Raw genomic sequence first — 17,258 nt, 5'->3', positions numbered from 1 at the left:
CTAAGTCAAGGGCAATAACTCTAAAAATACTAAAAATATCCAGACGAAAATACCCAGGTGCACACTTACACATGCTGATCAACATTCCTGTAAAGTTTCATGACTCTAGGTCAAATACTTTTTGAGTTACATGCGACACAAAAGAGAACGGACAGACGGAAGGACGGACAGAAGGACGGACGGACAAGGGTAAATCTAAATGATTTACAACAAGAAAAGTGACAGACATTAAAATGTTTTTGTTTATTTTTAGCAGGAGCATGACAATGCTAAACTTATTGAATATTAGGTGATTATCTGCCGCATAAATTTTAACAATCATTTTAGGACCTTTCGTGAGTTACCTCCCTTCTGTACATACCAGTATGTTACTTCCTGCTACTAAAGTCTTTCGTTTTGAAGACACAGCCTTGTATACAACAGTATTTTCAGTTTTCAATCCAATAAAACAGAAATATATTATATATTTTATGACATCAAAACATCTCTTTCATAAATATCAAACATATCATATGTTATTTTGGTTTTGGAGTGATATATATGTGGATATATTACCTGCTAAGATTTTATATCACCCGAGCCGTTAGGCGAGGGTAATATTTTATCTTGGCAGGTAATATATCCACATATATCACTCCAAAACCAAAATAATAATTTTATTACCCTTCCCCTGCCGAGTTTAGAATCATTGCTGTTTCAAATGAAACGTCGAAATAAGATCCCCTTTAGGGTACCCCTTCATCACAACATGACGTCACATATATACATGACGTATTTTTCCCGTACCTAACGAATGTAAACAAGAGAAAAGGAGTAGTCTATGGAACGCACTTTTTTGTAATTAATATCAAGCTTTCACAAGGTCATATTTGTTTTCAAGACTGATGAGAATATGTATCATTACTCTACTTTGGTAAATATTTATCATTTGACAGTTAAAAAGTGTTTGTAAATCTGAATTTACAGCGCGTAAAATCGAACCGTACGCGCATCACCTCAGCGCATGTTGTTTACAACGTGGGGTACCCAACGGGGAAATTTAGTGTGTATATTACCCGTCTGGCTCGATAATATCAATTTTTTTCTGGTGATCAATATCCAATCAAAAAGGCGGAAAAAATCTGGAAGGGTAATAATATATGTTATTTAGGTTTTGGAGTGATATATGTGGATATATTACCTGTCAAGATTTTATAACGGCTCGGGTGATATTTTATCTTGGCAGGTAATATATCCACATATATTATTCAAAACCAAAATAATAATTTTATTGCCCTTCCCCTGCAGAGTTAAGACGTTTATAAAATAAATCATTGCTACTGCAAATGAAATGTCGAAATAAGATTCCCTTTAGGGTACCCCTTCATCACTACATGACGTCACATAAATACATGACGTTTTTTCTTTCGAACCTTACGCATGTAAACAAGAGAAAAGGAGTATACTGTTGAATGTTCTTTTATCAAGGTCATATTTGTTTTCAATACTGATGAGAATATGTATGAATACTCTATTTTGGTAAATATTTATCATTTGACAGTTAAAAAGTGTTTTATAATCGGAATTTACATCGCGTAAAATCAAACCGTACGCACATCGCCACAGCGTTGTTTAGAACGTGGGGTTCCAAACGGGGAAATTTAGTGTGTATATTACCCGTCTGGCTCGGTAATATCAATTTCTTTCGGGTGATCAATATCCATTCAAAAAGGTGGGAAAAATCTGGAGTGATGGCAAGGATAAATATTTTCACGAGTGGCGCAGCCACGAGTGAAAATATTTAATCCTTGCCATCACGAGATGAAATAAATTTCGATCTTACACCAAAAGCAAACAAATTTTCATTTTATTTCATGCTTTTCAATGGATTAATTGAATTATTTCTCATTTTTAATGTTTTACCTATCCGAGTGTTCCCCGTCTGGAGCCCCACTTTTTCCTTCTTTTTCACGTGGTAACACATGTATATTTCGTAATAAAAATAGTTCCAGATAAACTTTCATTTTTAATATATAATTCACTAGACAGGGTTTTATTCATTTATTATTTATGTCAAACAGAAAAAAGAAATCGTTTTGTAAATTTATTCAGAGTAAACAACAGTTTTAGGCTGATAAAGCTATTGAATTACTGCGCGTGAATCGAAGTCAGTTCAGTTCAATCCGCCATTTTTTTTATATTCGTAACGTCTGTGGGAATTATAAACAAAACAAGGATTTAAATCAAACTAGTGAATGAACAACATAACAGGTATATTATTTGCCTAATTCATATTAATTAGAATCAGTGTCACTGTCAGGTAGCATCCTGATACGTTTGTATGGCCTAATTATCGGCGAACATGGATCAACGACTGCAGATCCAGAGGCGGAGCTGGTGTTACGGCTGACATTTGGGATAGGCTTTCAGAAATTGAGCTGTTGAAATTAAAAGTTACATTGCCGTTGAAATGACTGTATGCAAATAAACCCTGTGGAGGCTTTCCATTATTGTCGCCTGCACGAACACAATCTGACATGGTCATGGATGCAAACTTTGGAGTTGAACTTCGAACTTGGAGATCTGAGTGAGTGTTACTGATTTTATTTGATAATATGTCAGAAATGTTCTTTGATTGATCATTGTTAATTTTGCTGTAGTTGTTAATTGAGTTGATATTCTTGTGCCCAGATATCTGTACTATTTGGTTTGCTGGAACTCCCTCGTCTTGGAGTTTTTGTATCAGTCTCTTCCTTGAACTGTAATTTAACAAAACAAATTTAGAAAATCACACTTTGAAAACTAACATACTACATGGTCACATGAATAAGTTCTAGTTTAGTGAACCCTTATGAGCTTGTATATATTTTTTAACTGTTTTTTTTTTTTACTTTTTCAATATAAATATAATGTCTAGGAAACCCCTTAATTGTAAATTTACAAGCTTGCACTGTTACAGAAGGTTTCGGTTAAAAATGTTGACTACGCTTTTAAAAAAAATCAAAGTATAATGTGTGTATTTCCGTGGTACATGTATATAAAATAATATTATACCTCATTGATTTTGCATACGCCCTTCTAAATTTAATATGACGTCATCCAGTCCATAAACCGCATAGAGACCGGGGCCGGTCCATAATTCTTATAAGGACTGGATGACGTCATATTCAATATAGAAGGGCGTATACATGCAAATGAGGTATAATATTTTATTTTGTTGTTAAATGATTCTTTCTACTGAATTTATTGTTTTGTTTCACATAAATTTATTACATGTTGATCAAAAGTCATGATTTGTCTTTAAATTGATTATAAATTTTATTTATACAGTTTGTGAAAATCTTAAAGTTAGGTTTTTTTTGCCACCTTTAATTTGATTAACAAAAATTGAATAACAAAAGAAGAGCATGATTTAATTTTTGCTGTATCGCTTGAAAATAATAACAAAAAAATCTGACAAGTGTTTGAGATATTTCACACACTGAACAAATAAATTATTATTCGAAAGCAAATTATAATAAAAATGACAGCAACAAAAGGGATGAAAGCATTTAGAATCGGTATAATATATCAAATAAAACATGGCATTGAGGGCAAAATGCAAGTTTACGGACTGGTTGGTCAGACTTGGAAGGTATATATGTCCCTCAGCTGCGCTTCGGGCCATATATCTTCCTCCGTCTGACCAACCAGTCCGTAAACTTGCATATTGCCCTCAAGGCCATGTTTTATTTCTTAAATTATGACTCATTTTATAATCAAAAACCTGTTTACTAACAATTTTTGCTGCACTTGATTTTAGAGAAATTTGAATGAAAATAAATAGGTGTTAAAATTAGCACACTTTTACATTCATGGTAAGTGTCATTGCAGAATTTTGTTTTCGAAAATAATGACGTATGATACTGCGGAATTAGATTTAACACGAGATTAGCAGCAAACTATAATTTATATCAAAATTATTAAAATTTATTGAAACTTTGCAAAAGTGTGTCAAGATGTCTACTAGTTAAGCCCCTTCGCCCTTTACCTGTTTAGGTTTTGTTAAGAAAAATTGCATGCTAAATTTGTAAATTGAAAAATCTTTAAATTTACAAATGATTTGTAAATATACAAATAATTTGTGAATTTAAGGGTTTCCTAGACCTGAATATTGGTTGTTGGACTAACTAAACAAGAGCTGTCGGTAGGACAGCACGCTCGACTATTCTAAGTGCTTGATAGTAAAAGAGCCTTGATAATGTTAAATTTTTTAAGTTCACAAAGGGCTAATTTTTTTTTATAAATTCATGTTATAAGCCTTAGAGAGAGTCTAATTATACAGTATTGGCTTGACTATTCGGAAGGTAATGTCACGAGGGTGTTTTATTGAGTATAATAATACTAATTACCTATGAATACATAAATTTGACAGAAAAGGTACAAAGGCTTGTTATTAAGATGTTTTATCAAGTAAATAACTGCTTTATTATTATGACTGCATAAAATTGTCCCAAAAAAGGCACAAACCCTTCAGTAGTTATTGAGATAACAGCTTACAAGCAAAACTTTACCATGAATTTCTAAGTTGAAAAAGGGGAGAAAAATCAGCCTAAATGCAAGATAGAATTATGGATCTTTGTCAGTGAGCTACAATTTTGACCCTAAATGCATATGTGAAGTTTTAAATAAATATCTTTAATAGTTATTGAGATATGTAAAACTTGCATGTAAACATTAACCAAGAGACTAAGTAGAAAAGGGGATATGAATCAGCCTTAATGCAAGATAGAGTTATGGAACTTGGTCAGTGACATACAACTATGACCCTCCAATTATGACCCAAAGTGCTGTGCATGTGTAAAGTTTCAAGTAAATATATTTGAAGACCTTTAACCTTTAACCAAAATTTCTAAGTTTCAAAGGGGTAAATAATTCTGCAAATATTGCAGGCAGAGTTATGCAATTTTGCAAACTGATGTACATTGTTACTATAAAAAAGTATTTTAAATTTCAATTGAATATCTCAAGCAATAATTGAGATATTTGACTTTACAAAAAACTTTAACCAAAATTTCTAAGTTAAAAAGGGGCATAATTCTGTCAATATTGTAGGCAGAGTTATCCAACTTGTCAATCTGATGTAGCTTGTTACTATAAATAAGTATTGTAAGTTTCAATTGAATATCTCAAGTAATAATTGAGATATTTGACATTACAAAAAACTTTAACCAAACTTTCTAAGTTAAAAAGGGGCATAATTCTGTCAATATTGTAGGCAGAGTTATCCAACTTGTCAATCTGATGTAGCTTGTTACTATAAATAAGTATTGTAAGTTTCAATTGAATATCTCAAGTAATAATTGAGCTATTTGACTTTACAAAAAACTTTAACCAAAATTTCTAAGTTAAAAAGGGGCATAATTCTGTCAATATTGTAGGCAGAGTTATCCAACTTGTCAATCTGATGTAGCTTGTTACTATAAATAAGTATTGTAAGTTTCAATTGAATATCTTAAGTAATAATTGAAATATTTGACTTTACAAAAAACTTTAACCAACGCAGACGCCGACGCGGACGCTGACGCCGACGCCGGGGCGACTACAATAGCTCTCATATTCTTCGAATAGTCGAGCTAAAAATGAAAATGATTGTCCGGATTTATATGTAATTCACAATGTCCCCTGAACTAGAACTTCCACGAACGGGCCCCAATTTCACAATTATTTAATCCAGGATAAGTTTAATCCATACATTTACACGCATGCATTGCATACTTTTTTATGACATCTTCATTAAAATTGGAACCATGACATAGCATTGACAATTTCGTCTATTTATATTAGTTAAATTTATGACAATTGAAAATACAACATAATTTCAAATGAAAAATTTCAACTTAAAGTACAGCTTTGGAGAGTGGTTGTGAAATTGGGGCTCACCTTTAATTGACAAATCAGTACATTCTTTTTATTTATTTTTTATAGCAAAAATTAATTTAATGAAAAATTTAATTTTAAAAATTTAAAACAAAAGATTTCACTACAAATTCACTGCAACTGAGCTATGTTTATATGGTAATTATTAATTTAATGTATCAATTTGGGAAATGAAATCATTTCAGTTTTACAGTAACATCCCCAAAAAAACAAATATTACATAAATTACATTTCAGTATTGTGGTTGATGATATTTTTTTTATATAATTAAACATTCTCTACCTATATGGGGTAATTCTTGAATTTGTTATGTTGGCGTCTGATTTCATATCATTCATGATGTTATATAGTTTGTTGATCCCAATCGGTGCTTTTCTATACCAGCTCTTCTGAGTGCCTCCGTCTGGTGTCAGAAAGAAAGGACTTTCATCCGAACACATGCTCTCTGGTCTTTTATCTCGGTACATCTAAGGTATGAAAATTGTTGAAAAATATATGAGCAAAAATACTTTATTTTGTGGTCTTAGTTTATTAGATTTTACAAAATAAGTATTACAGTCAAACCTATGATAGTAATGGCCTGCAAATTAAGGCGGCTGGCCACACTATAAGTCAAGGTCACTAACCAATACATAATTATAGGCAATATATAGAGCTACAAAGGTTCTATTTGATTGAAAAAAGGCTACTTGTGCATAAAGGTCACATTCTCTCGGGTGGCCATTGCTAACAAATTTAAATGTATCATGACAGTGTTTTTTTTCTCTACTTTGAGAATGGTGCCGGTACCAGACTGATTGGGAAAAAATGTGTTATTTTGACTTATATTGGGAGTATTTTTTAATCCATTTTTTCAGCTACAAATGAGATTAATCATCATGAATAAAGATAGCTAACAGCTTCCACTGTCCAGGTAGAACTATGAAGTGGTGATTTATATGAATATGTTGGATTAAAATGATTTCAGAGAAATTACTTGGCCTTGTGGGAATTTTGAAAAGCCATTTTGGAAATTTAAACATTGGAAATTGGGAATTATAATGTCTTTTTTCTATTGGGAATTGTACCGTTTTAGGGTAGTAGTTATATGAAGAAAAAAACACTGCATGAGATAGAGTATAATTTCTGCAAATTGAGTACAATTTCTGCAAATTGTCAATTTATAAATATAAAGTACATATTCATATTGTTTCGTTATTATAAATAAAAATGATTACTGTTTTTTAAACTTAAAATTGTGAAGTAAAATAAGTGTTTTTTCTTTAAATTTTAACAACAGGCAGTGGTAGTACATCCAAATGGTCCAATGAAAGGACATTTGTCATCGGCAAAAGATCTGGGTTCGAGTCCCAGTTTGGATACAACTATCCTTGCTGTCTTCTTGTTGAAATTAAAGTTAAAAATACTTTAGAAATAAATGTTGAATAAGAAATATGATATTTTTTTTAATCATTTTAGAAGAAAAATTGTATTATAGTTTTATACCTTGTATCTCGAGGGTTACAACCTGATCTTGTTTTTGTTTGTCTCTCTTTGTCATACATTAAAAAATTCTTCCCCCGTCACCTCGTCGATACATAATTGTACGTCTCCCCAGCAGAGGTCATGGCATTCTTTGCCTGTTCGCATGCCAAAAATAACTTGTACAAATAAGCCACATGGAATGTATTAACGCTCTTGGATTGCCATCACCAAGTGTACCATTTTCATACATTTTATCCAGGGTCGCATCATCCAACACTTCTGCAGTTTTTGGTTTGTTGCCCAAATCCTAGACTCTTGAGTTGCTGTTGTTTTTTTGTTAATACAGCTCTTGTTTTTGAGAATTCTACATCTTTAAAAAATGGATACATGGCTTGATTTTGATTTCAAATGACGATCAATTGAGCTGAATAAATCCTCTGATTGTTGTCGGTTCATATTCGGAACCATCTTTTTTGGTTTATGCCCAAAATAAATGTACAGAGAAGATGATTTAGTTCATCTGGAGGTATGTACTCTGGCAACCTGGCTTCATTTTTTGCCATCAAAAATGACATAAACAATTTCATGTCACTTTCTGTTTTTTCTTTTTGTATTTTTATTTTCATTTTCTAACAGGAAGTCATCAGGATCAATTTCCCTAAAATTTCTGTTTGCAACCTGAAAATCTCCATACTCTTCTTTATCATAGAAGTTATTAAAAATATCATCTAGGGCAGAAGCATCCAAATTTGCAAGTTCTTCCATTTTTGCAGACGACAGGAAGTAAATGAATAAAGAGGAAGTACATGTAATTTGTTGTTTGTAAATAAAGAGAGTAAATAGAAGGGAGACAACTCAAGTTGTACTTTTGTACATGTATATGGGGTTCATTGAAGGGGAAAAAAGTAGTTCCGTAGCAGTGAAATTATCAAAATGATAATTTCACTGTTTGAAACAGTGTGATTATCAGGATTTAATCTACTGATATATTTCAATAATCCATTGAAAAGCATTAAATAATAAACACAACTATTGTTCTTGCATGTGTTTTGATATAGATGTGTATTTTTAAACTGTGATGCATGAATTCTGAAAGTGATGCGTATTTTGAATTTTCCATATGTATTTCACGCTGATACGCATGCTATTTGGAGCTCTGGATTTAATAGCTTTAAATTGACAGAAAATTAACATAATTTCAATAATATTGCTTCTTCACCATTGTCCTATTAACATTTTGCCTAAGGAAAATGGTGGACTACGCAGTCATCTTAGCGTGAAACTGATAACGATCGTTGATTGGCTTATCTGTAAGACCCCTGCCAGCTTGGTTGACAGGCGGCATAACATCAATTGACAGGATCAATATCATCAATGAGGCATTTACAATAATTATCATTATAATTATACGTACCTGTCACATTTCATTTTTGAGATAGAATATCTAGAACTGATGTTTGTAATTGGTTTGCTTGATCCTTCAACTACCCACAATACTATATAAACACCTTCTTTTTCTGTGCAACCAAAATAACCTGTACACTGAAAAGTGACATTTCCACCATAATCATAAATAGCCTGGTTTTCTGGAAATGGGTCAATCATATATGGACCTCTTGAAAGTTTCTCACACTCTGAAACATACATGAATTTTTTTTTAAATGTTAGTTCTATTTAACCAAAGCTGCAAATTATCAAAAAAATTTATAACAAATGAAACAGTTTGCTGAGGGCAACAACACCATGACTGTAGAAAAAACTCAAAATGATTCTTCAAAACAAGTCAATCTAAAAATAATAAATGTGCTTGGTGATATCACAATTTTAAACAAGCAAATTTGATGAACCAAGTACTGGTTAATACTAACACAACAACTGGAGACATAGTTACGGCTTTATTTATATATTAATCATGGCATAAATAGGAATTTTCTTTGAAGAGCGAGTGTGGGCATTACCGAAAATGAGTGTATTGCTGAACACAATTTTCTTTTCACCATAACCTTCTTAGTACTCTTCTATTAAGGCAGTGACATCATAAAAACTGGTTGCTATTGCTAAGGGAAACAAGAACGTGTTTGTTAAACACAAATGCCCCCAGCCCGAGTCTTGTCAGTAGCAATATTTCAAAAAATGTTTACCCATTCACTCAGTTATGGACAGAAACATTGCCAAAAAATTGTAAACACAAGTTATATAGCTTGACAGAGTTATGGCACTTTGTAATTGTGAAATATATAAGTTGCCAAGTCATTGCTATGACTTGTGAAGTGATAAATATTCAACTTTATCAAATATATATAAATGTAAGAAATCTATACTTGGCACCCTTGACCTTGACCCACTGACACCTATAGAATACATGCAAGTTATCTTCCTACCAAATATGAAATACACCTGTCAATAAATAAAGGCTGTATGGACAAAAATGTTAAAATCTATTTTGAGCATTGATGACCTTGATCAAACTGACCCCTAACTCCATCCAAAGTAAGAAAAACATGCAAGTTATCTTTCTACCAAATATGAAATATATCTGTGAATAAATAAAGGCTGTATGGGCAAAAGTGTAAAACTCTATTTTTAGCACTAGTGACCTTGACACACTGATCCCTAACTCAATCAAAAGGAAGAATACCCTGCAAGTTATCTTCCTATCAAATATGAAATACACCTGTCAATAAATAAAGCCTGTATCGGCAAAAGTGTAAAAATCTATTTTTAGCACAAGTGACCTTGACCCACTGATCCCTACCCCAATCAAAAGGATGAATACCATGCAAGTTATCTTCCTACCAAATATGAAAAATATCTGTAAATAAATAAAGGCTGTATGAGCAAAAGTGTAAAAATCTATTTTTAGCACTTGTGACCTTGACCCAACTGACCACTAACTCCATCAAATTTTATGCTCCTATCAATTATAAATGACATCTGTCTACAGAATATGGTTAATACACCTGTAAAAATGTAAAAATCTTTTTTTAACATTGGTGACCTTGACATTGGTGACATTGAACTTTACCCAAATGACCCCTTACTACATGTATACCCAAAGAAGGAGGACCTCCCTTGGCATGTTTGTAATAAACATGAAAGACATCAACCAAAAAATAAAGGCTGTATGAGCAAAAATGTTTAAATTTATTTTCTAAACCAGTGACCTTGACCTTGACCCTAGAGACCACTTACTCCGCAAAAAATTAGAGGACCATTGAAGGTATCCACCTACCAAATATGCAAGTTATCATTAAATAAATTAAGCAATTAAGAGAAATTTACGATAAATCCAACTTGCCGGAATAGGTTAACCAGACAAGGCCCTATTTTCAAAGTGAAAAAGGAAATAACTGGGAAATATGGATGACACAGTTATATAACTTGGCAATATCATGTACTTTGTATTGATAAGTAAGTGTGGAAATTATGAAGCCATTAATATAGATAGAACTTAAGATATTTCCAACTTGCTTTTAGGTTAACCATTATTCATTTTCTAAGTGCTGAAAAGGGCAATAACTTGGTAAATATGGAAGCCATAGTTATGTAACTTGACCAGATCATGTACTTTGTATTGATTAGTAAGTGTGTAAACTAAGAAGCCATTGTTACAGGTAGAACTTAAGAAAAATCCAACTTGCCGTTCTAGGTTAACCTCGTACGGACAGACATACGGACGGACGGTTCAATTACTATATGCCCGGGGGCATAAAAACACTTCAAAAAGATGTGTACATATAAGGAAAATCAATGATGGTGGGGCCAATTTAGACCAAGGGCATTTATTTGAACATACTTGGTAGACACTCATTATTTCATGTTTCATGCTTAATATCTAAGCTCTAGCTATTTGGGTTTTTTAAAAGAAGATTTTTTTAGGTTTTTCATATATACATATAAGGAAAATCAATGACCCATGACCCCCCCCCCCCCCCTGCAGCCAATTTTGACCTCAGGGCTTTTATTTGAACAAACCAAACTTGGTAGACACTCACTAGAAGATGTTTCATGTTAAATATCTAAGCTCTACCTTTTTTTGGTTTTTAGAAGATTTTTTTTTACAAAATATAAGGAAAGCCAGGCCAATTTTGACCCAAGGGCTTTTATTTAGACACCCATTAGAAGATTTTTCATGCTTAATATCTTAGCACTAGCTCTTTGGTTTTTTAAAAGAAGATTTTTTTGGGGGTGTTTTTTCTATATCCATATAAGGAAAATCAACAACCCCCTGGGCCGTGGCCAATTTTGACCCAAGGAATTTTATTTGAACAAACACGGTAGATACTCACTAGAAGATATTTCATACTTAATATCCATGCTCTTGCTATTTGTGTTTTTAAAAAGAAGAGTTTTTAGTGTTTACATACATGCATGGTAAAACAATGATCCCCAGGGTGGGGCCAATTTTTACCCCAGTGCTTTTATTTGAACAAACTTGGTAGACACTCTGTAGAAGACATTTCAAGCTTAATATGTTAGCTCTAGCTCTTTGGGTTTTTTTAAAAGAAAAACTTTGAAGTTTTTCCTGAATACATATAAGAAAAATCAATAACACCCCCGAGGGGGGCCAATTTTGACCTCAGAGCTTTTATTTGTACAAACTTGGTCAACACTCATTAGAAGATGTTTCATGCTTAATATCTAAGCTTTAGCTATTTGGGTTTTTTAAAATAATTTTTTTTTAGGTTTTTCATATTATTATATACATACACTGTATAAGGAAAATCAATGAGCCCACCCGCGCAGCCAATTTTGACCCCAGGACTTTTATTTGAACATACTTGGTAGACACTCACTAGAAGATGTTTCAGGCCAAATACAGTTGACTGTCAATAAGTTAAAATTGCTTTACTCAAAATTCCGCGTTAGTCGAAGAATTTCTAAAGTCCCATCAAATTTCCGTCTTTATCTTTGTATTTTAACTCCGCTTAGGTCAAATTTTGACTTACCGAGACTCCTGTTTAGTCGAAAAGAAAATTTGGTCCCGTCAATTAAAGTTCAACATATTTTCATCTCAATTAGTCGAAGTGTGAAAACAGCCGACTGATCAAAGGTCGGCGACATCAAGGTAAGATGTTGTCACTCGTGATTTACACGTTTCATAGTAATCTTTAATTGCCAGTCATCATGTATTATTAACACGTCGTAAAAGTGGCTTTAAGCGCTTTCAGGACTTAATTGGTTTGACAGTTAGATAACTAAATTAAGATTTACATAAACAACAATAACAAACCTACTTCTTTGCACATTCAATCAGGTACATGTATATACATGCACGAATGTCACCGTAATGGCGGCAGTTCCACGTTACTCGAATTCCATTTCTCTCAAAGTAAAATGCCCAGTCCATTGGATTTCGAGTTACCGAGAGTCAACTGTATCTAAGCTCTAGCTATTTGGGTTTTTTAAAAGAAGATTTTGACGCCAGGGCTTTTATTTGAACATATTTGGTAGACACTCACTAGAAGATGTTTCCTGCCAAGTATTTAAGCTCTTTGGGTTTTTCAAAAGAAGATTTTTAAAGTTTTTTCTTCTGGTTGCCATGGCAACCAGAGATCTGGATGGAATTAAATTTTTTGAACAATTTTTAAAGGTGACCACCAAATTAAGATTCCTGTGAATTGTGAATGAAATTGGCTCACAGGTTTATGAGCAGATGTAATTTAAAGTAAAAGTTTACAGACGGATGGACGGTTGCGCCGCTGATATTTTCCTTTATTGAATAGAGGGCCAATGGCCCCTTACAAAAGCTTTTAAACCAGAGCTATATCTAAAGGTGATACCCCGACCAGCAACCTTGACTTTTTGAAAAATAGGTGGTCTGAATAAAAATTTGAACTTGACCTATAATTAATGAAGTTCCAACTGTGTGCAAAGAATTATTTCAATTTATAAGTTTAGTCTAGTCTACTTGTAGGTCTTCTCCCAGGTGTTGTTGTGGCCTAATATGAACACAATACACTAAGAATTCAAAAAGTTATGATCAACGTTTTAAAGTTTGGGGAATGGCAACAGGAACGTTGACAACTGTGGCAGGGCCAATTTTGACCCAAGGGGTATGATTTGAAAAAACTTTGTAGAAACTAACTAGATAATGTTACATAACAAATATAATATAAGCTATGCTATATTTCTGAGGAGAAGGTTTTTATTAATACATATAAGGAAAACCTATGACCATTTTTACCTCAGGCATGGTAGAGACCCACTAAAAATGTACATATATCTAAGCTCTAGCCATAGTGATTTTGGTGAGACTGGAAATTCTTTGAACAATTTTGAAAAAATGTCTTTAATTTCCAAGCGCTGTTCTACTGCCTACGGTCCCCACAGTTACACGTTTATACATATTTGTTTCGATTTTCATTCTTAAATGTTTATGATGTTTTTTACTGTTTAAACAAAATTATCAAAATAATATAATTAATACCTGTGATCATAAATTTTATCAATTCTAATTCATTTATTCCCAGTAAAAAAAAAGAGCCCGGTTTGAGCCGGGTGATGCTCCCGGAATAGGTTTTGGACACAGGAAAGTACACCTCTTGTAGTTTCAGAGTTATGTCCCTGGAAAAAGTTCAAAGTGCAATAATTTCAAAATTAGGCAAGGCAGAGTTACTGTTCTTTGCACTGCACTTCTAATCAATGCGATCTATCAACCTACAAAGTTTCTTGTTGATATCTCTTATGGTTTCAGAGTTATGTCCCGGACAACTTCAAAATGTAAAAATGAACAAAGGGCAATTACTACAAAATTTGGCAAGGCAGAGTTATGATTCTTGTGCACTGCATATTTACCCATTTAGATCCATCTACCTACAAAGTTTCATGTTGATATCTGTTATAATTTTAGAGTAATTTCCCAAACAAAGTTCAAAAAGTAAAAATAAACAAAGGGCAATTACTCCAGAATTAGGCAGGGCAGAGTTATGATTCTTGTGCACTGCACATCTACATTGAGATCTATTCACCTTCAAAGTTTCATGTTGATATCTCTTATAGTTTTAGAGTTATGTCCCGGACAAGATTTTTCTATAAGGGGAGATAATTAAAAAGCAGGCAAAATAGAGTTATGGTTCTTTGACACTGCACTCCCCCTCAATGCCCTCTACCACTGTATGAAGTTTAAACAAATTATCTCCAAGGGTTTTCAAGTTATGCTCCGGACAAGACAACGGACGGACAGACGGACATACTCACAAAATGGTACTTATGTGACTCTTCCTTTGATCTTTTTGGCCATTTTTAGTCGCGCAAGGCTTAAAAAAGACACACAAGTAAAAACGGAATGAATAGGATCACTGTTACCCATTGTTCTCCAAGTCACACAAGTTCCTCTGGGTTTGAACGGACGTACGGACAGACGGACAAGGCGCCGACTATATGCTCCCCCGAAATTTTTCTGGGAGCATAAAAACAGAATAAGGGCATTCACAACCTTCACGCAGAATCACCGTGCAATAAATGCTTTGTGACAAAGAACTTTTTTGGTAAAGTTGATCTTTCAAAAGAGTGAAACAGGAATACAGTGTAGAAAATTTGTGCTGACTCCCTTGTAACAAACCATGATTATTATGTATTAAAAATAGAAAGTAAGTAATCATTTAGCAACTTGAATTCAGGGTTAATGTATACTACTTAGAAGCACCACCGTTTAAACAGTATCATTTCAGTTTTTGGTAATCGTGTCAACGTTTATCAAAAGAAGTAAACGTGGGAGCCTTACTGTGCAATAAGCCTTGTAATGGTGAACATTGGTGCCAGGTTACATTAAAATCCCCCAGTGAATGTAGAAGTTCGACTCCAAACAAGCATTTTTCAATGAACTATAAGAGTGATCTCAACCTTTTACCTGCAGGCCTGGTTCATGCACGTTACACTGCTTCTTATAGTGGTGAACATTTGTATGAAGTTCCATTAGAATTCCTCCATGTAGGAGATATGCTCTGAACCAAATCTCTAATTTTATCATCTTTAGTGATCTTGACTATCATCTTTAGTGACCTTGACCTGGCATATACTAACCTAAATTATTGACCTAAATTTTAACCCCTATGTGTGAACTTGTCCTTGGCCGCAGGGACCTTAATTTTGCAAGCTACACAGCCTCACAATGGTGAACATTTGTGCCAAGTTATATTTAAATCCTAATCTCACAATGGTGAACATTTGTGCCAAGTTATATTTAAATCCTTCTAAAGTTTTGCTCCCGACAAGCCTCTTTAAATGATCTCTAAGTGTGACCTTGACTTTTGACCAAGATTTCTAGTTCATGCACATGACAGTGCTTGTCAAAGGGTTGAACATCTCTATATTTTATAACCCTGATGAAGACTCGTGAGAGTCGAAACGTCGGTTATCATCATTAAATAAACCTTAAAACTTATCCTGTGTTGATTGTTTGTTCCACTTTTATTGTTTTTCTTGTATCTCTATATTTTATCATCTTTAGTGACCTTCACTTTGCATATATATAAAAACCTTACATACATGTTTCACACGTATAGTCATGATAATGATCATTTGTGTTTCAATCCCTCTATAAATGATAACAAAATGATCCAAATACACATTTTCATATCTTATTTGAACTTGACCTCTAAGTGTGTCCTTGACCTTGGCTGCAGGGACATAAATTTTGCATGTGACACTTCACCTCACAATGTTGAACATTTGTGCCAAGTTATATTGAAATCCCTCTATGCATGCGTTTTTCAATGACCCCTTAGTGTGACCTTGGCCTTTGACCTAGAGACATGGTTCAACACATGACACTGCTTCTCATAGTGGTGAACGTTTCTATAAAGTTTCATTAGAATCCCTCCATATGTGTAAAAGATATGCTCTGGACAAAATCTTTATCTGTTATCACCTTTAGTGACCTTGACCTTGCATATATTAACATAAATTAAATGTTTCATACCCCTAGTCATGATAATGACCATTTATGTATCAATCCCTCGATAAATGATGACTAAATGGTCCAAATACACATTTTCATATTTTTATCTTTCTTTGACCCCTATATATGACCTTGACCTTGGCCGCAGGGACCTTAATTTTGCACATGACATTCCACTCACAATGGTGAACATTTGTGCCTAGTTATATTTAAATCCCTCTATGAGATTTAGAAGTTTTTGCTCTTGTCAAGCATTTTTTTTCAATGATCTATAAGTGTGACCTTGACCTTTGATCTATAGAACTGATTCATGTATGCAACACAGCTTCTCATACTGGTGAACATTTCTATGAAGTTTCCTCAATGCGTGTTGGAGATGTGCTCAGGACAAAAATTGGATGTGGCCCAGCCACCAGCCTGTCCGCCAGGGGGGAAACTATAATACAATCCATTTTGCAAACAGGCGTATTAAAATGCCAATTTTTACTAAGCCAATGGCAAAAACTGTGACAAAACTGTATTTATCAACCAGCAAATCCCCAGGTGCACAGCTTCACATGCTGATCAACATTTCTGTTAATATTGTTAACTCTACCTCAAGCAATTTTAGGGCTACATGCGACAACAGGAGAACGCACACAACAACAAATCAACAGACAAGGCCAAATCTAAATGCGGAACCTATAGTGGGGAGCACAAAAATGAGAAGTTTTTATCAGTGCTCATAATGGGTGGTACAGGTTTATATTGTACAAGATTATGTAAATATCAAAATCTTTTTAAAGTAATAAATAAAAAACATTCAAAGAGAGAGTTCTTACCTTCAACAACTATTTGTGTATCATGATAGATAACTTTTGATTGTCCAACAACATAGCATCTGTATGTTGCAGCATCAGTGTCTTGAAATATCAAGAAACTGGAGTACCTGTCCATCATGCAGTACTTCTGATTCTGATGGGACAGGCTGCCAATTTCCATTGACTTCCTTTTG

The 17,258-nt window shown here is 33.6% G+C and overlaps 2 protein-coding genes across 2 annotated transcripts; both read right to left on the bottom strand.

Moving 5' to 3' along the window:
• Positions 1–2,025: 2,025 nt before the first annotated feature.
• On the bottom strand, positions 2,026–7,517 carry LOC132744175 (uncharacterized). Its single transcript, XM_060732795.1, has 3 exons — positions 7,384–7,517; positions 6,181–6,365; positions 2,026–2,738 (listed from the first exon to the last, which is right to left on the bottom strand). The coding sequence occupies exons 2-3, from the start codon at positions 6,363–6,365 to the stop codon at positions 2,330–2,332; spliced, it is 594 nt and encodes a 197-aa protein (XP_060588778.1). The 5' UTR covers positions 7,384–7,517; the 3' UTR covers positions 2,026–2,329.
• Positions 7,518–7,978: 461 nt separating this feature from the next.
• On the bottom strand, positions 7,979–17,245 carry LOC132744174 (uncharacterized). The gene is made up of 2 exons (XM_060732794.1): positions 17,086–17,245; positions 7,979–8,996 (listed from the first exon to the last, which is right to left on the bottom strand). Exons 1-2 carry the CDS (start codon positions 17,243–17,245, stop codon positions 8,767–8,769), a joined length of 390 nt encoding a protein of 129 aa, XP_060588777.1. The 3' UTR covers positions 7,979–8,766.
• Between the last annotated feature and the right edge of the window lie 13 nt (positions 17,246–17,258).

Source organism: Ruditapes philippinarum, unplaced genomic scaffold (assembly GCF_026571515.1).
Source record: "Ruditapes philippinarum isolate M1 unplaced genomic scaffold, ASM2657151v2 ctg2420_1_1_1_1, whole genome shotgun sequence".
NCBI lineage: Eukaryota > Metazoa > Mollusca > Bivalvia > Venerida > Veneridae > Ruditapes > Ruditapes philippinarum.
This window is presented reverse-complemented; position numbering and strand designations above follow the sequence as displayed.

What these genes read in the sequence shown, in the direction of transcription:
- LOC132744175 (XM_060732795.1), bottom strand. Translation starts at nt 6,365, where the DNA reads ATGTACCGAGATAAAAGACCAGAGAGCATGTGTTCGGATGAAAGTCCT. An exon ending in TCAAGAATTACCCCATATAG is followed by an intron (nt 2,739 to 6,180) that starts GTAGAGAATGTT and finishes GTTAAATTACAG; the next exon opens with TTCAAGGAAGAGACTGATAC.
- LOC132744174 (XM_060732794.1), bottom strand. Translation starts at nt 17,245, where the DNA reads ATGGAAATTGGCAGCCTGTCCCATCAGAATCAGAAGTACTGCATGATG. An exon ending in TACACAAATAGTTGTTGAAG is followed by an intron (nt 8,997 to 17,085) that starts GTAAGAACTCTC and finishes TGTATGTTTCAG; the next exon opens with AGTGTGAGAAACTTTCAAGA.